General features: G+C 40.0%; 1 protein-coding gene across 7 annotated transcripts in view; it reads right to left on the reverse strand.

The window, feature by feature from the left end:
* Rbm6 (RNA binding motif protein 6) overlaps positions 1 to 19,889 on the reverse strand; it is a 99,827-nt gene that overhangs the window by 11,385 nt on the left and 68,553 nt on the right. For 6 of the 7 annotated variants that reach the window (XM_021172246.2, XM_021172248.2, XM_021172247.2 and 3 more), the window contains 10 exons: positions 16,047 to 16,121; positions 11,658 to 11,718; positions 7,684 to 7,950; positions 7,155 to 7,315; positions 5,870 to 5,967; positions 4,818 to 4,860; positions 4,598 to 4,679; positions 4,271 to 4,356; positions 3,740 to 3,886; positions 299 to 394 (listed from right to left, as the gene is read on the reverse strand). In XM_021172246.2, the coding sequence (XP_021027905.1) occupies positions 299 to 394; positions 3,740 to 3,886; positions 4,271 to 4,356; positions 4,598 to 4,679; positions 4,818 to 4,860; positions 5,870 to 5,967; positions 7,155 to 7,315; positions 7,684 to 7,950; positions 11,658 to 11,718; positions 16,047 to 16,121 (1,116 nt within the window). Of the gene's footprint in view, positions 1 to 298; positions 395 to 3,739; positions 3,887 to 4,270; positions 4,357 to 4,597; positions 4,680 to 4,817; positions 4,861 to 5,869; positions 5,968 to 7,154; positions 7,316 to 7,683; positions 7,951 to 11,657; positions 11,719 to 16,046; positions 16,122 to 17,040; positions 17,264 to 19,889 lie in introns of those variants that run through there. The other variant, XM_021172250.2, reaches the window with a different exon arrangement.

A 19,889-nucleotide genomic window follows, 5' to 3' on the forward strand; every position in this document is an offset into this window, starting at 1 on the left:
ATACTTACATATAACAATAAATAAATTAAAAAAAAAAAACAAAAAAAAACAAAACAAAGAGGAGACAATAACTGGTATGATGAAAATACGGCAAAGTAAAAAAAAAAAAAGAGTGGTCAGACAACAGCCTCTGATTAGTTAGTAATACCCTATTAGCATGTAACAATTTTTTCCCTACTATTTACACTCAAGAGGAATCTTAACTTGGGATACATAGAGTCAAAAAGCCAAAACCAGACAGAAGCTTTGGGGCTCCTTCCCCTCCCCTCCCAGCCCATAATATTAGAATCAGCCTTACTGGAGGAGGACTCTCTTCCTTTTTCACAGTAGGAGGTAGAGGCTTCTTAAAAACATCTTCTAGGGGAGGCTTCCCCTCACTGGTACTTTCTTGAAACTGACCAAAGACAAAGGTAATTTTCATATGATAATCACTAATAAAAACTGGATTAAGGAGTTAGTTTTGATAAAATCAGTTTGGTTTTCCAAGTCTTCAAACATTTGCAACATGTTAGTGATTTTGAGAGAACCTTTAAAAGTGTAACATTTGGGCCTGGAGTGTATCAGAATAGAGCTCTTAGCATGTGAAAAGACCTCCACCAACAAACACCTACCCAAGGAAACATTTAGTGCAACTGTGTGTTTACAACATTTTAGGTACCATATGTGGCATTAATACATAGCATTCTTTTCTTTGGTCTTTACTTACAACCCTTCTAGATTCTAGCAGGCATTACCATTACTACTTCAAAAAGATTTAAGAATATGTTAGAGGCAGAGACAGAATCTAAACATAAAGACAGCATGATTTGAAAATTTAACTTATTAGATGCACAGATTCAACAAAAATAAGTCTCTTTAACTTTTTTCTATATTTTCAAACAAATAGCAAAAAAGTTACACATTGAACTTCAGAGAAATTCCCTCATTTTTTAAAATACATAACTGATACGAGATGATCCAGATGTGGCGACTTATGCCTTTAATCCCAGCAATGAAAGGCAGGTAGATCTCTGCGTTAGACTGGTCTATAGAACAAGTTCCAGGATAGCCAGGACTACATAGAGAGATTGTCTTGAGGGAAGGGGTGCTGATGAGGTAATACCAATATAATTCTTCATAAGATAATCAGACAAGATGTGAACATTTTTTTAATTCTGAAATTTTATCCTAAGAAAGTAATTTAAAAAGTGAAATGTAAGCCGGGCGGTGGTGGTGCACACCTTTAATCCCAGCACCCGGGAGGCAGAGACAGAGGCAGGCAGATTTCTGAGTTCGAGGCTAGCCTGGTCTACAAAGTGAGTTCCAGGACAGCCAGGGCTACACAGAGAAACCCTGTCTCGAAAAACCAAAACCAAACCAAACCAAACCAAAAAAACAAACAAACCGTGAAACGTTACAGTAAAATTTAGAGATACTAAAGCTACTGGGACCCACCTGGAAGGAGAGAGCTGACTCCTAAAACTTGTCCTATGGCCTCCACATAGAAGGTGCCCAATCCCCCAAAAGCTACTTCTGTTACAATTACACCAAGAAAAGTGTACATACAGAATCACACACTAAAAGGACAAGGCATAAAAATGACAGGTATAGGCTGACAGGACAGCTCAGCTAGTGACCCAAGTTCAGTGCTGTCCATATAACGGGAAGGAGAGCACCAACTCTACAAACTGTCTTCCAATAGCCACACACATACATGCCAGGGGATGTGCATCCATGGCTGTGCGCCCACCAATAATAAACAGACAAAGAAAAGCCCAGCCGGGCTCGTAGTAGTGGCATACAGTGCTGGTCTCCATAGAGGACAACTTGCTGGGACAGTTTCTCTTGTTCCATCATCTGAGTCCTCAGGATCAAATTCAGGTCATCAGGCTATACAGCAAGTACTTTTACCCATCAAGCAATCTTGCCAGTCCTTATTTTGGTTTTTAATTTTTAAAATAAGGTTGTGAATGCGCTGGAGCTTTTGTCAATCCCCCTGCCCCATCCTTCTGACGGTTGGGATCACAGGGATGGACCATTTGTAAAAGGAAGAGAGCTACCATATGGGGGAAAGGGCAAGTGGACTACTACACCAAGAAATCAGCTTAGCTGTTTTTTTGAACGACAGACTCTCTAGTGCACCACTAAACTTGGTCTACTTTTTTTTTTTTAAAGATTTGTTTTTATTTTATGTGTTTAAGTGTTTTCCCTACATATCTTTGTGAATATGCTACTCTGTGTGAGCTCCTACATACACCATGTGCATGCCTGGTATGTTCAGAGACTAGAAGAGGGTACTGGATTCCCAGAACTGGAGCCATAGAAGATTGTAAGATGATTTGCATATATTAGGAACTGAACTTGGGCCCAGCCATCTCTCCAGGGTCTTACAGTATTGGGTTTTTTTTTTTTTTGGTCATTTTATTTTTTTCTTATTGGTTATTTATTTATTTATTCATTTATAAAGATTTACTTATTATTATATGGAATTACACTGTAGCTGTTTTCAGACTTACCAGAAGAGGGCATCAGCTCTCATTATGGATAATTGTGAGCTACCATGTGGTTGCTGGGATTTGAACTCAGGACTTTAGAAGAGCAATCAGTACTCTTAACTGCTGAGCCATCTCTCCAGTCCCAGTTACTATATTTATTTAAATATGTTACCCCCACCCCCTTCCTGGTTTCCCCTCCACAAACTCCCTATCCCATCCTCCCTCCCACTTATAGTATTTTAAAAAACTGTTTTTTTAGTATGTATGGCTATTTTAATTATATGTATCTCTAAGTACCACGTGCATGCCTGGTACCCAGGGAGATCAGAAAGGGAGTTCTATCCCCTAGAACTGGAGTTACAGGCAGTTGTGAGCTACCATGTGGGTTTTGAGAATTGAACCTGGGTTCTCTGGAAGAGCAGTCAGTGCTCTTAATCATTGTTCTATCTCTCCAGATGTCCCTTCCTCATTTTGTTGTTGTTTATAGAAAGTGATTTATCATTTATATAATATATAAATATATACACATATTATACACACATACACATATATATATATATACACACATATACAAAATTTATATAGTTTATAAATTATATATATGCATGTATTTATACTTGGCTTTCTTTTTGGGACAGAGTTTCTCTGTGTAGGCTCTAGCTGGCTGTCCTGGAACTTGCTATGCAGACTAGGCTGGTTTCAAATTCTTTTTTTTTTTTTTTTTTTTTTTGTTTTTCGAGACAGGGTTTCTCTGTATAGCCTTGGCTGTCCTGGAACTTACTTTGTAGACCAGGCTGGCCTCGAACTCAGCCTCTGCCTCCCAAGTGCTGGGATTAAAGGCGTGCTTCCACCACCGCCCGGCTTTTTTTTTTTTTTTTTTTTTTTTTTTAAATTTATTTTTTTTTGGTTTCAAATTCTAAGATCTGCCTGCCTCTGACTCTACAAGGTGGGAATAAAAGTGTACAGAACCACTGCACCCCCACACCCCCAGTGTTTTGCTTGCATTTATGTCAGTGCATACACTCAGAAAGGATTTCCATCCCCTGGAGCTGACTGGAATTATAGACAGCTGTGGGCCTCATGTGGGTGCTGGGTATCAAACCTGGGAGAACAAGAGTTCTTTACTGCTGAGCTCTGTCTCCAGCTCTTCCTAGAGAATGTTTACAGTGACTTTACACCTTAAACCCACACTCTCTCTGCTCATAGCGGCCATGTTTTCCATGTAACTATGTGATGAACAGCGCAGACTTAATGAGCTGCCTTACCTTTGTCACTCCTCTGTCTTTTTTCTCCTTGCCATCTCTTTTAGACGATTCTTTCTTGCTATTTGACTTTCCTTGACTGGTAGATTTCTTTTCCTTGATTTCTTCTTCATCAGGTGACTCAGGGTCCTGGGGCACATAGACTTCTTGCTGTGATACAGTATGAAAGAAGTAAGTCTACAGAATGCTTGTTTTTAAAGAATTTAGGCTTATGGAATATACTTCCCTTCAAGGCAGCAGAAGAACCCATATCAATCTAAGAACCCATTTCAGGGGCGAATGAGGATACACGGACACCACCACTGCTGTTCCCAGAACGGCGCTGTTCTTACCTGTAATGCCACAGGGCACTGATTTTCCATATAGGAAACAGTTCAGATTCCATAAAGTTTCCACTTTTCAAGCAAAGAGCATCCAGAGAATCCAGAGAATAAAATACTCAAAGTAACACATTATGGGTACTTTTCTCAAAAAACTACTGACAGAGCAAATAAAAAAACAAAACAAAACCAAAAACAAAAAAACAAAACTAACCTGGGTGTTGGGATCATAGTAAGTTCCTGCCAAGGGGTCATAATAGTAGCCAGTAGCAGAATCATATATGTAGCAGTCAGATGATGCTACATGGAATAAAATCAGATCCAGCATTAGTTCCTGTCAAATAAAATTGTTACTGGGGAGCTCACTAAGAACAAATTAATAATTACAGTGGCCAATTCAATTAAGTAAAGAGCCTATACGAGATATACTCTCATTGATAAGTTAACAATTTCTTTGCTACTTTTGTGACCACACAGATTTTAAGTAATGACTGGTAAGTCAGGGGGAAAAAAGCCAAGAAAAACAAAACAAGTTACTTACACTGTTGCCCTTGTCGATTTGTATCCGAGGACCAGTCTGAATTTCTGTTTCCTCCTCTCCTATCTCGGAAATATTTTTTACCCTATTAGAGAAACCAAAACTAGAATTATGAAAGTGTACAACAGTCACTATCCTTAATGGTCACCATACAGGAAATTCTGTCATCCTTTGAGTTGCCTGATTATTTTAAAATGACATTCACAATGTGTTAAAGGCCTACCTGATAGTAATGCATGTGGTCAGAATGGTCCCCAGAATCATTTCTGCAATACAAAATATGACATATCAAAAGCCTGTTACCAAAAACTACCTAGGGAATGCCTAATCATACAGATTCACTGAAATTCTTCCTCATTGTGCAGAAAAATGAACCAACCCAGACAGCAAGCAGGTTAGCTGCTCCAGATACCTGACTGAAACAACAGTGGGATTCCTGCAAAACAACTTATTGGAGCAAAACAATCAACTAAGTAGAGGTGCTAAGTTACTCTATAAACTCATCCCTCTGATGAGTTATCTCCCAGGTGTCACATTGGTCAAGATGAGGAAAGAGTAACTGAATCAGACATTCCTGGATGACTGAGGCTAGGACAATGGGAGACTACATACATTTACTTAGGATAGTAACATATGAAGATCTCCTGAGAGGCTTTTGTTCCTGCACATTTAAACACATCAACCAGGTGTGCTAGCCTCTGGCTGTGCCCTTTGCCTTCTCAAGACTGAGGCTACTCTGGGCCACACAGTGAGTTCCAGGCCAGTATGGGGTATAACGTGAGATTCTGCTTTACAAAAAAAAAAAAGATATATATATATATGTATATATATAAAAAACAAAGCACTCATAAACCCCAAACTATCCCAACTGTTCTGGCCCATAAAGATAGCAGGCAGTCAAAGCCTAAAGCATCCAGGAATACTTTATACTTATTTCTTTATCTATGTATTTATGTATGTATGCATGCATTTAGAGACAGGGTCTTGCAATGGACACTGAGCTGGCCTGGAGTTTGCTGTGAAACTTAGGATGGCATTGTACTCAGACAGATTCACCTGCCTCTGCCTCCTGAGTGCTGGGATTGCAACATCATGTCCAGGTTTACTATTTAAAAATGAAAACAATTCTATAATTAGAATAAAGCACACTACAGAAAAAGAAAATGTTAAAAGTATGTACCTGAGACAGCTCATGCTGGGAAGTCACAATGCCCTACTATCTGTCTCTTATCCAGGAGGAACAATTTCTTCCCTAAAACTGGAATGAGGCCTTACCTTCGTTTTCCAGTGGCCAGGTTTACAGCTACCATCTTCCCATCAATACTAAATGGTGGATCAAGGTTCTGCAAAATCTTCACTACTCGAAGAGCTTCCTAAAGAACCAAAGACAATCTTGAACCCAAAGATAAAAAGGGCTACATCCTTAGAAAAAAAATTGAACATAATTTTCAACTTGTTAGAAGATAAAATTACTAGGCATAATGCTTTGGATTTTTTTTTTTTTTTCCTGAGACAGGGTTTCTCTGTATAACCCTGGCTGTCCTGGAACTCATTCTGTAGACCAGCCTGGCCTCAAACTCAGAAATCCGCCTGCCTCTGCCTCCCAAGTGCTGGGATCAAAGGCATGCACCACCACTGCCTTGCGGTAATAATATTTTTAAAAAATGATTTGATGTGGCCAGGTGTAATGTCATATGACTTTAAACCCAGCAATAGAGAGGCAGGGGCAGGTGATCTTTGTGAGTTTGAGGCTAGCCTACTCTACAGGTTGAGTTACAGGATAGCCAGAGTTACAAAGTCTTGTCTTGAAAAAGTGCACAAATACCACAAGACTGTATTAAAGCCAGGCATGGTGACACACACCTTTAATTTCCATGCTCAGGAGGCAGAGGCAGAGGCAGAGGCAGATAGATCACTGTTTCGAGGCCAGCCTGGTTTACAGAGTGAGTTCCTGGACAGCCAGGGCTATGTAGAGAGACCCTATCTCAAAAACAAACAAACAAAGGAACAAATAATCTATTATATGTTTTACAGAAAAGAAGAAATGTCCTAACAAACAATCTATTATATACTTTTCAGAAAAGAAGAAATATAAAACAAACTGTGACTAGAAAAAAAGTAATTAAGAAAAACTTAGAAAGCACGCTAAAATTAAAACGTACAAGAGTTTGGTGCTTAGCTTTGTTCTTAAAAGTCCATATGGAGTTTTGACTTTTTTCAAGACAGGGTTTCTCTGTGTAGCCCTGGCTGTCCTGGAACTCAGAAATCCACCTGCCGCTGCCTCCCGAGTGCTGGGATCAAAGGCAAGTGCCACCATGCCCTAGATGACCATTAGTCCCACAGGAGAGAATTCACTACTGATTCTTCTCAAGCTCCCTCTCCCTTTATAAATTATGACCGGGGCTCACTTTGTAGCCCAGGCTACATTTGAACTTGTCATCTACAGGCTTCAGGTTTTAGACGGCTAGGTCTCTAGGCATGCACCCCCATTCACTGCTTCCCCAAATATTACCAGGGGCTCTTTAGTCATCACTCCTCATTTTAAAGCAAGAATACTCACTGCATGGGAGTCAAGGTCTATAAAACCATAAGTGTGACCCATGGGGCCAGTCCTGTTCTTGATGATGCGGACATTAGCAGTAGTGAGATGCACGTAGGGCTCCAGCACTTCAACTATTACTTCAGGTGGAGTGGAACGATAGATACGTTTTAGCATGATTGCTGTATGAAGCAAGCACAGACAGATATTAAGGAAAGACATAAAACTTGAAGCTCAGAGAACTTAATGGCCATTTTTTAGTCTACATACTACTTTGCTCTACTAATGTTTTTTTTTTCATAAAGAAATACTTCCCACTTTTTTTATTATCAATACTTAAAACCAAAAATCACATCTTACTGCATTAAAAAAAAAATATATATATATATAGCAATTTCCTATGTAGAAGATACAGATCCCTCTGACTAGGAAAGCTAGGTGAAGGCAACGCCTTCTAAGCTGGGCACAGCTCCCCTAGCTGTTGTGCACAGCAGCTGCATAGAGGCCACTTGTGCTTCCAACCTGTCACATAATTTGACAAATCACTCACTTTTACTCTCCCCATCCTGGCGTGTCTCTCCAGACCATGACTCCTTTTCCCGGTCTCTTCGGAAAGTAAGCCCTTCCCTTCGAGAGTGAGGGAAGTATCTTTCTGTATCTCTCTTCTGATGTCCTAATCTTGACTCTTGGCCTTCCTCCCGTTTCCTGAGTTCATGCTCCTTATCAGCAGGTCGTGGCTGGTTGGGCTGTTTATCTGAAGGTACTGGTATGGATGTTTTCTGAGGTTGAGGATAGGACACTAGTTCCTGCTTGACTTCTGTCAGTAGGGGAATTTAAATTGAAAATATATAAGACTTCATGAAACTAACAAAGGCCTTTAATATCATCTCAGAAATACCTACAAAAGATTTCTGATGGTTCTTGAGGTCATTAAAAACAAATGGAAAAGGGTTTAGAGAGATGGCTCAGTGGCTAACAGTATTTACTGCTCTAGCAGAGAAGTTGGTTCAGTTCTGAATATCCCATGTCAGTGAATCTGTAATTCCAGTTCCAGGGAATCCTACTCCTTTTTCTGACATTTGTGCATTCCAAACATTCAAGTGGTACACATACATACCTGTAGGCAAATATACACACAAATTAAAAAAAAAAATTCATGGGTCTGGAGAGATTGCCTGGCAGTAAAGAGTGCTTGATACTGTTTCCAACAAACTGCATTTGTGTCCTAGCATGTCTATGAGGCCAGGCAGCTAATATTTGTCTCTTTGACCTCTCTGGCCCCTATACAAAGGTGGTTTACACTCACACAGACACATAAAAATAAATTTTAAAATAAAACACCTAATCCTAAATGGAAGATGAAGGAATGGCTCAGAAGAAGAGCAGTCTTATATAAATAAAATAAATTTAAAAAGAACAAGGGCTGGAGAGATGGCTCATTGGTTAAGAGCACTGATTACTCTTCCAGAGGTCCTGAGTTCAATTCCCAGCAACCACAGGTGGCTCACAACCATCTGTAATGGGATCCCATGCCCTCTTCTGGTGTGTTTGAAGTCAGTGACAGTGTACTCACATATATAAATAAATCTTTAAAAACAACAAGCCGGGCGTGGTGGTGCACGCCTTTAATCCCAGCACTCGGGAGGCAAAGGCAGGCGGATCTCTGAGTTCGAGGCCAGCCTGGTCTACAGAGTGAGTTCCAGGACAGCCAGGGCTACACAGAGAAACCCTGTCTAGAAAAACCAAATAAATAAATAAATAAATAAATAAATAAAAAACAACAAAAGCCCAGCATGATGACCCATGCCTTTAATCTGAGAATTCAGGAGGCAGCAGCTGGCAGATCTCTGTAAGCCTGAAGTGAGGACAGCCAGGGTTATTATACAGAGAAATCCTATCTCATAAAAACCAACCAACCAGCAAACAAAAGGCAAGGGCCTAGAGAGATGGCTCTGTGGTTAGGAACACTAGCTGCTCTTCCAGAAAACCTGGGTTCAGTTCCCAGAATTGATAGTGGGTTCAACCACCAGTGACTTCAGTTACAGTTGCATTCTTGGCTCTGTGGGCACCATATGGGCCACAGACAGACATGTAGGCAAAACCCATACATGCAAAAATGAAAAGCATCATCAAAAAAATGAAAAAAAAAAAAACATCATCAAACAAACAAACAAAACCCAACAATAAAACTAATCACTTAAATGCTTACACATATACAATAAATTTATCTTAATACCCGCTGGGCCTGATTATATTACCAACAATAGACACATATGTAGGGACCAGCACTTGGGAAGCTTAGCATGATGATCACGAGTTTGAGGCTGGCTAGGGTTACAGAATGAGAGCCTAAATAGCTGACTATGACAGGGTACATTTGTAACAACACTGTAGTACTTGGTTAGTACAGGCCAGAGAACCAGAAGTTCTTCAAGGTTCACACAGTGAGTTCAAGGTCAACTTGGGCTATATTAGACATGCCCAAAATCAAAATCAGTATTTGGGAGACAGAGGCAGTAAGATCTTTGTGATTTTAAAGCCAGCCTGGTCTACATAGCAATTCCAGGCCAACTAGGGCTACATAGTTAAGAAACTACATAGTCTCATACTAGGTCCTGTGTTAGAGCCTCAGTATACAGGAGAGAAAAACAGGAAGGGGAAAAGAATAAAGGGAAGAGAAAGAGGAGGAGAAACAATATAGGAACAAAATGAGCAAAGACATGTTGCTAAGGACTTAGAAGCACACACCCAAAGGACACGTCTGGAGGCTTCTTCTGCTGTCACAATACAGCCTATGGCAGATTATTTGTTTATAAGTTTTTATGATTTATTTCTGCGATTCATTTTCTTCTTATAATTAAAGATAATTTATTCATTTGTTTAGTTTATGCATATTGCTGTATGTCATGGCATATGTGTGGAAATTGAAGAATAACTGTCAAGAGCTACCCAATCAATAAGCCTTTTCTGTTTTTATTTTTGTAATTCATACACTAAGGAAGCCATGTGGCTCAAAAAGAGACATTCTATGACATACTAATAGCAGATGACCAGTGAGCATATCTGATTGTGCTTCTCCTCTTCTTTTTCCTTGTGTTTTAACCTACTGAGGATCAAACCCTCAGAAAGTGATACGGGTTCATCTCTGATACTTGCCATGTAAGGGTTTTCATCTGCCCAAGCACCTTAACAAGTCTTTCTAGAGTTGAATGCTACGCAAATAGGCTACTAACCCTAAACTGTACTCAGGGGAGAAAAAAATAGATAAAAAATTAGCAGGGCAGCAGTGGCACACACCTAATCCCAGGACTCAGGAGGGCAGCCGGATTTCCTAGTTCAGGGCTGACCTATAGAGCAAGTTCTAGAACAGCCAGGGTTACATAGTGAGACCCTCAAAAAATAAAATAAGCTGGGCAGTGGTGTCGCATGCCTTTAGTCACAGCACTTGGGAGGCAGGGGCAGGCGGATTTCTGAGTTCTAGAGTGAGTTCCAGGACAGCCAGGGCTACACAGAGATACCTAGTCTCGAAAAACAAAACAAAACAAAACAAAACCCAAAAAAACAAAACCCCAAAACAAACAAACCTCATCATCATCATCATCATCATCATCATTTTTCACTACGTAAACCAGGCTGGCCTCTAACTCATAAAAGATAAACCTATCTCTGCTTTATGAGTACAGCAATTAAACATGCACAAACATGCCTATTCCTCTCCAAATTTTTAAATCAGTGTGTTCGTACGTGACCTGTGTCTAACTACCACAGTGCACATGTTGAAGTCAGAAACAACTATCAGGAGTCTGTTCTCTCTTCCTACCTTGTTGAGCCAAGGTCTCTCTTGTTTCAGCGACACTGATTTATACTTTAGGAAGCTGGTCAGTCAGCTTCTCATCTCACTGCAGACCTTTGCCAGTAATCAGTTGTGTGTTACAGTTTCTGGCTTTTTAACATGGGTTCTGGGAACTGAAATCACATTTCTCCTCACTGAGCCATCTTGCCAGATCTAAACTATATTTTTTAAAGCTTCATAGATTTGTTTTTAGGGTGTCAATTCTCTTCTCTACTTCCCTCATCCATTTCTTTTAAAGCTTATACTATTTTTTCCCTAATCTTTAGTTTTCATTAAGGATGCTTTTTAACTTTTGTTTTCTGACAATGCTCTTGCAATGTAGCACATACTGGCCTCAAACACTGCAAAATCCTGCTATAATTTTTCAAGTACTAGGATTATAGGCTGGGTCAGTTAAAAATATATATTATTTTTATTTATGTATATGTATCTGTCTGAGTGTATCCACATGAATTTAAGTGCCCAGGGAGGCCAGAACACAACTTTGGATACTCTGGAGCAAGAACTAAAGGCAGCTGTGGGCTACCTTATGTGGGTTCTGAGATCCAAACTTAGGTCCCTGAAAGAACTGTGTATTTTCTTAACCACTGAGTCATCTCTCTAGCCTCTGAGATGTCTATTTTAAAAATAAAATAAAAGTAAATAATTTATTCATTGCTTAGGACACTTACCTTCCTTTGGGCCCTTGCAGAATGAACAAGAAGACTGATGGCCACCAGTGCTAGCCTTACACTGCAGGGAAAAAAGAAAGACTTTAATGTGACCCAAACCATTTTTAGAAACAATAATGAATATCTAAGACAGGAATAACTGACAAAATATCTGAGGCTATCCTAGGATACCCTCAAAGTATTTGATAGCTCCATTTATTAACAATGGCAGACTGACCCTGCTGCTTACCATGCTCCAACAGCAGGGTCAGTATCTTAACTTGGTAGGTAGGAATAGTTAGGTATTATAAAATTTATATATTTTAAGTATACAGCTTAATAATATTTAGTATGTGTGTAGTGCAACCACTGACATAATTTTATTTAAAATCACTTTCATTACTCCCAAAGAAACTCTAGAAGTTATTTTCCACCCTTAACACCACGGCCATTAAACTATCCAATATATGGTCATCTGTCTGGCATAACATCTACAGAATGAGTTCCAAGACAGTTTGAGGCTACCCAGAAAAACCAAAAACCAAACCAACCAACCAACCAACCAACCCAAACATACAAAAAACCAAAACAAACCCAAAATCCCAATATCCATTGTCCTGACTTTAAGGATAAACATAAAAATTTATACTAAAGTTAGAGAATCTAAAATAAATATATAAATATAAAATAGAGACTTGTTTTTCTTTTGATTTTTTTGAGACAGGGTTTCTCTGTGTAACCCTGGTTGTTCTGGCACTCAAGAGATCAGCCTGCCTCTTCCTCATCCTGAGTGCTAGGATTAAAGGTGTACACCACTGCCCCCCCTCCCCAGTGATAAATGGACTTCTGATAAGACTTCAAAATGATTCAGTTGGTGAAACAGTTTCTTCAAATGAAATATTGAGAATTGAAAATGCCAAGCCGGGCGTGGTGGTACACGCCTTTAGTCCAGCACTCCGGAGGCAGAGGCGGGCGGATTTCTGAGTTCCAGGCCAGCCTGGTCTACAAAGTGAGTTCCAGGACAGCCAGGGCTACACAGAGACACCCTATCTCAAAAATCCAAAAACCAAAACCAAAAAAAAAAAAAAAAGAATTAAAAATGCCATGTGCCAAACACCAAAGTTACATACACCCTTAACATCATACAACACAAGGTGAACTGTCAGAGGCTAATTATGGCTTTGTGGTATTGCCCTAGCACCATAATATAATTAAAACACTGCAATAGATCAAACACCTAAATATGCCAGGCATAGTAACACATACCTTTATTCCCAGTATTTGGGAGGCTGAGACAGATTGGACCATATAAGACCCCATCTTTTTCTGTTGTTGTTGTTGTTGGTTTGTTTGTTTTTTCCCCGAGACAGGGTTTCTCTGTGTAGCCCTGGCTGTACTGGAACTCACTCTGTAGACCAGGTTGGCCTCTAACTCAGAGATCCATCTTCCTCTACCTCCCAGGTGCTGGGATTAAATGTGTAAACTGTTACCACCCAGTGAGACTCAATAGCAGAAGACTTTAGCATAGGTCAAGTCTAATGTTTGCTCACCAGCAATCCCCAGCTCCATCTCTGGGGGTGGTGGTGGTGGTGGTATTTGTACAATATTGTGAAGGTACTTAATGTGCCTCTGAACTATGTGGGTTTTTTGTTGTTTATTATGTTTTGTATTTCAGATAGGGTCAAGATCCAGAATGTTCACGAATTTGTCATCTTCCTTCCTGCCTTAATTTCCTGCTATGGTTTCATTTCTGTTGTGACAATACCCAGACAAAAAGCAACATAGGGGAGAAAAAAAGTGTTTATTTTACTTACAACTCAAGTTACACTTCTCCATTTCAAGAAAGTCAAGGCATAAGCTTATGCAGCTAGTTGCAACATATCCAGAGTCAAGAACAAAAATAATAAGTGCACCTTTGTTTGTTCTGCATCAGCTGGGTTTCTCTTCTCTTATACAGTTCAAGCCTCCCTGCCAGGTGGTGATGGTGCATGCCTTTAATCCCAGCACTCAAGGCAGGGAGGGAGATCTCTGAGTCTGAGGTTAGCTTGGTCTACAAGGCTAGAATCCAGGACAGCCAGGGCTATACAGAGAAACCCTGTCTCAAAAAAATAACAACAAGCCGGGCGGTGGTGGCGCACGCCTTTAATCCCAGCATTCGGGAGGCAGAGGCAGGCGGATTTCTGAGTTCGAGGCCAGCCTGGTCTACAAAGTGAGTTCCAGGACAGCCAGGGCTATACAGAGAAACCCTGTCTCGAAAAACCAAAAAAAAAAAAAAAACAAAAAAAAAAAAAAAACAAACAAAAAAAAAACAACAAAAACACACCTTCCTGCCTAGGGAATGGTTTAGCCCAAAATGGACAGGCCTTCCTAAAAACTAAGACAATCCCCCATAGACATTTCCACAGGCTAATCTGATCTAGAAAATTCTTTATTAAGACTCTCTTCCCAGGGCTTAGAGAGAAGGTTGAGCAGTTGAGAACACTTGCTTTTACAGAGGACCCAGATTTGATTCAAAGCACCTACATGGCTCATAATTCTCTGTAACTCCAATTCCAGGGAATCTAATGCAATCTTCTGTCCTCCATGGACATCAAGCATACAAGTCATGTACAGACATATACACAGGCAAAACAACCACTCACAAAAAATTAAAAAAAAAAAAGATTTAATAATGGAGGTTGAACCCAAGGTATCAACCTGATAGGTGAGTAGGTTGAACCCAGGGTTATCAACCTGGTAGGTGAGTACTCTACTTCTGAGCTATATTCCCCCAACCCTAACATGCAAGCATATATGTTTGGGTATGTGTGTGTGTGTGTGTGGGGGGGGGTGTCCCACCTCCACAGTTCAACTTTGCGTGTCACTTCTCAATAACTCTGTATTCTGAGACAAGTCATCTAACTTGCTCAGCTGGCTAGGGAGCCCTGGGAAGTTCCTATCTCTTCTCCCCAGAGCTGATTACAAGTATGTGCCACTACACCTGTTGTGGGTCCTAAGGATCAAACTCAGGTCCTCACGTTTACATGGCAAGTTCCTCCCTGTTTAAGCTATCTCTCCAAACCATATATAATTTACTGTGTATTTATTCTGTCTGCACACATGTGTGCGCAAACAGAGACTAGAGGAAGATATCATCTTATTTTTAAAGAGCGGGTCTCTCATTCAGACCTGCAGTTCAGTGTTCCATCCAATGCTGGTTACAGGTTAATCTACAAGTTCCTGGGACCTACTTGTCTCTGTCCACCTTGTCCCATGCTGGAGTTAGCAGGTACAGCTGTCCTGGGTACTTTTTTTTATTATTTATTTGGTCAATTTTAGACAAGCTAGAGTCATTTGGTAAGAGCAATCCTTGAAAAAAAAAAAGTATCTATTAGATTCCTTGTAGACAAATTCCTAGGACATTTTCTTAATATGTGACTAATATAGGAGGGCCTAGCCCACTGTAGGTAATGCAAAACCTTGGTAGGTGTTTCTGGGTTTTATTGTTTAAGAAAGCAAGGTAAGTCATGGGGAGAAAGCCTGTAAATAGCATTCCTCTATGGCCTCTGCATTAGTTTTTGCCTCCAAGTTGCTGACTTGAATTTTCGCCTTCATAATGCAATATAACTGTAGGACAAAATAAAACCTTTCCTCTCTAAGTTAATTTGGTCATGATGTTTTACCACAACAATAAAAAGAAAACTGGAAGAACAGCTCTACATGGGCTTTATATGGGAAAGATGGAAATCGAGCAATAAATATATGTTTTCTTGCTTTCACATCAAGTGATCTTAACTAACAATGAGTCATCCACCCAGGTACGCACTAGGTACGTTGTACACACACACACATTTATATATACATATATATACATACACACACATATATATACTTATATATACATGTATCTATATGTATGTGTATCTATAAAATGTTTTAAGTGTGTATATGTACACACACATTCTGACTTGATAAACCATGCATCATAAACTTTACACATTTTTTGTAAATCACTTTTTGTTGTGGTAGTTATTTGAGACAGGATCACTGTGTATGCTTGGCTGTCCTGGAACTCATTTTCTAGACCAGCTGGACTTTAAACTGAGAGGTGTGATTTGCCTGTTTCTACCCCCCAAGAGCTGCTGGGATAAAAGGCATGCACCACCACATTTACATTGTAGTTAAGTTTAAACTATTAGAAATAAAAACTGAAACTGAATTTTCAGTCTCACTGCAATAAGGTCTCCAATAAGAGTATGGCTTAAAATTTTCATAGGTAGCATGCCTAGAGATATGGAGATGTGGAATGTTAACTTCTTTTCTCTTAAAGACTATTTTATTGAGTGTAATGCAGGGAAACAGTGGGCTAGGTGGCAAGTAGAACAGTGCCTCTGGAATGCTTATTTCTAAAATAGAATTTTTAGTACTTACTCGTTTACAGTACCAAAAATCTGGGCTTGGTACATACTCAAGAGTGACCTCTTTGTCATGGATCATTAGAGTTCCCTATAAAAAGAAAGACAAAAAAAAAAAGCCATTAACTATAACCCTTAAGAATAACAGAGAAAGGAAGGCACAGATGGCCTTCCCAATCCCCAAGCTGAAACATTTTATGAAAAATAAGAATATTCACCAATACATGAGAAGGTTGTTTGTTTCATGCCAGCGACCTGGAATAGTGTGTGTGGCAGATGAGACTAAGTTTAGGGAGTGGGTGGGAGAAGGTAAATCCTGTCTTCCGCCTTGCCTCCAGCAGGCCAGGGCACTGTCCTTGTGCAGGCTATGCCCAATTACTTCTCCAGGTCACGTAGAGCATTCTCCTGAGCAAGTGCCCTTTCCTCACTCCCACACTAGTAAGCACAGAGGCATAGGTTCTCTCTCAATTGTCTTCTTTTCTGTGGCTAACAAGTCTCCTTGGAGAGGTTTTAAGCTAGTAACTTCAATGTCTAACATATTGGTTGTACAGCAAAAGCACCAGGAGAAAGAAGTACAACACCATAGACAGGAAGAAAGGAGGAAGGTAAAAGTTCCACAGCAGATTATATTCTTAATAGCAGCAAACTGTGAATGGTCAGGAGCAGCAACACCTTTGGTGGGGGTGGTGGTGGTGGTAGTGGTGATTACATGACAGAGGCGGCGACATCACCAAATTTGGAGCCTACAGAGCAAGCTAACCCTAAATCTGAGGAGCAACAATTGGCACATAAGCCTCTGGGAAAGCTGGCACAGAACGGGTGGAACAAGGGGTCTCAACAAACCTCTAGTTAGAGAGCTTCCCTGCCTATCTTGGATAAGTCACAAATTATATTTCACATTAAAAAAAAAGTTTAAATAAATACGAGCCAGCCAATATACTGGAGCAGAGAGGGGAAGGATCTCTGCTTACTGACAAGGGACCCTCACCCACGCTGGTAATTGAACTAACCGAAGATGCGACTCTGGAACTAGCCCCTGCGCTGTGTTCACTCTCCGCCCTCTAGGGTCCTCTGTGTCTCCTCAGATAGGGCTCTGAATTATACAAGTCATTTCCTTGCAACTGGACCTCAGTTTCTTGCTTGAATCCATACATCTGTCAAATAATGCTTTACCTCTCTGCTTTTCACACCAAAAGAGTCAAGAGAAATACATAGAATAAGATTATTGTCTTATTAAATGAAACCAAAACAAAACTGACCACCTAACTGGGTCTTACAATCTAGTTTCTGACAAACTGCTTAAGTATTGTTCTAAAATCTAAAGAACAATACCAATAAAAATTGCTAACATATACTAAGCATTTACTCAGAGCCAGAAACTGCTAAGTGTGCTATATCACTTAATCCCCTAAATGATCCCAAGAAGCAGCACTTTTACTTTACAGATAAGGAACCATGTTCAGAGAGGCTGATGACCAGCTGCTGAATGTCAACACAAAACTCATTTTGACTACAGAGAAGGTCCTCTTGGCTCATTTAGCCACCAACTTGTGCTTGGTGTTAGGAACAGGGAATCTACCCCCAGGAGCCATTCAGGAAAGAGAAAGAGAGCTGTATGAAGGGAGAACCAGGGTTATACTTTTCTGTTAAGCTTTATCCATGTAGGAAAACTGGTCAATGCAACACCTTTCCAAACCAGAAGACAGTGCATCTCCGTGCATCTCATCTGGAAGATCATAGGTTCTCCCAAAACTCAGGAGTTAGCGGAAGGAGGATTCTTAGTTCAAAACCAGCCTGGTCTACATAGCAAATTCCAGGCCAGCCAAGGTTACACAGGAAAACCCTGTTTCCAATGAACGAACGAACTAATGGATGAAAGAGGACCAACCAACCCAGGTTAGTAAGATAGCTCAGTGCATAAGGTGCTTGCCACCACACCAGACAAACTGAGTTCAATCCACAGGACCCATATGGTAGGAGAGGACTGATTCCTGCAAGTTGTTCTCTAACGTCTACATGTACACCATGGCACACTTTTCCACTGATAAATTCTCTCTTAAATAAAGGTAAAAAACAAAAAATGCTAAAACAATCTGGATTCTGGAGCAGGTTCCTTAAATTTGAATCTTGCTTCTATTCCATGACCTTCAGAAAGGCCCTCATCTTCCATAAAGTGAGATTAACAATACTCTCCTTCTTTTGTTTTGTTTCTTTTTCAAGACAGGGTTCCTCTGTGTAGCTCTGACTGTCTTGAAACTTGCTCTGTAGACCAGGCTAGCCTAGAACTCACAGAGATTCACCTGCCTCTGTCTCCCAAATGCTGGAACTAAAGGAGTGTGCCACCACTGCCCTGGAATTAACAATTTTTAACTGATAAAATAATTGTTAAAGATTATGTTAATTAGTCTATGTAAAAAGCTTATTACAGATCATAAAGTGAGGATTTAAATAAATGTTAATTACCTTGAGCCTTAAATTCTCAAAAAAGGACTAGTATCAGTAGGTAAAAACTAGATGGAGTCAAATATTCACTTTACCTTGCTAGTTTGTCAAATAGGACATTTCTCAACCTATTTCACTCTTATTTATTGTTTTATTATTTGTTATTTTTATATTTTGCTATAATTTGTTTTTCAAGTTAGGGTTTCTCTGTATAGCACTGCTGTCCTGGAATTCCCTCTGTAGACCAGTCTAGTCTAGAACTCAGAGATCTGTTTGCCTCTGCCTCCCAAGGGCTGAGATTAAAGATGTATATATCACCAGGGTTAGGCTTAATTCAGTCTTCTTAAAGGCTAAGCTTTCAAAAGGAATGGCTACTACATAGTAGTGTGTGTGTGTGAACGTGTGTAACTTTCTTATAAAAGGCAGAGTCTTACTATATTTAGCTCTGGCTAGACCCAGTTGGCTTCAAACTCAGAGAACAACTTGTCTTAGATTCTCCAATGTTATAATTAAAGATGTATCCTACTACTCTAGGCAAAACCTATACCTTAGTGATAACATTTTGTTTTAGTTGTTAAATTGCTGATCCAGGGTTTCTCTGTATAGCCCTGGCTGTCCTGGAACTCACTCTGTAGACCAGGCTGGCCTCGAACTCAGAGATCCGCCTGCCTCTGCCTCCCGAGTGCTGGGATTAAAGGCATGCGCCACCACGCCCGGCCCGCTGATCCAGTTTTTAAAGGTTCACAATAAATCTTTTTGGCTTTCTGAATCAGCACCAAATGTAGCTAATATAGTTTAGATAGTTCTTGTTGCAAAGACAAAAAACTGAATAGAACCATTCCCAGATACCCCTTGGCATAAAGTACCTCAGGAGAGAGGTATTGCTTTTACAGTACACATCTGTGTATTCAATCTCCAAAACATGAGGTTTGCCATTTGAACACTGAACAATCACTAGAGCAAAGCACTACTGTGAAATTGTATATTCTGAATTCACCACATGGTCACATCAGTAGATTTAGGAATTCCTAAGGCAAAAGGTAAGTTTTTATAATTCTCAACAGACAAGTATGCTGTTCCAGCAGTTTTGATGGATAATCCTTATCATAGGAATGGACTACTAGTCCAGCCCAGCCAGGAGTCCCATAGGTAGTCAAGTTTTAAGATTATCTCATATGTTTCAAGATCAGTCTCCCTTTTCTCTTTTTGGAGCCTTGGTTTTACTGTGTAACTCTGGCTGGCCTGAAACTCACTGAAATCAGCCTCCCTCTGTCTCTCGAGTTCTGGGAATAAAGGCATGTAATACTGTATCAAATGTACTTTTCATTTGGCTTCAAACTTCCAGCAGTTCTCCTATCTCTACTTCCCCAGTGCTCAGCTTGATAGCAATGACTCCTTATCTTCTCCTANNANNNNA

This window comes from Mus caroli, chromosome 9, assembly GCF_900094665.2.
Source record: "Mus caroli chromosome 9, CAROLI_EIJ_v1.1, whole genome shotgun sequence".
Taxonomy (NCBI): domain Eukaryota; kingdom Metazoa; phylum Chordata; class Mammalia; order Rodentia; family Muridae; genus Mus; species Mus caroli.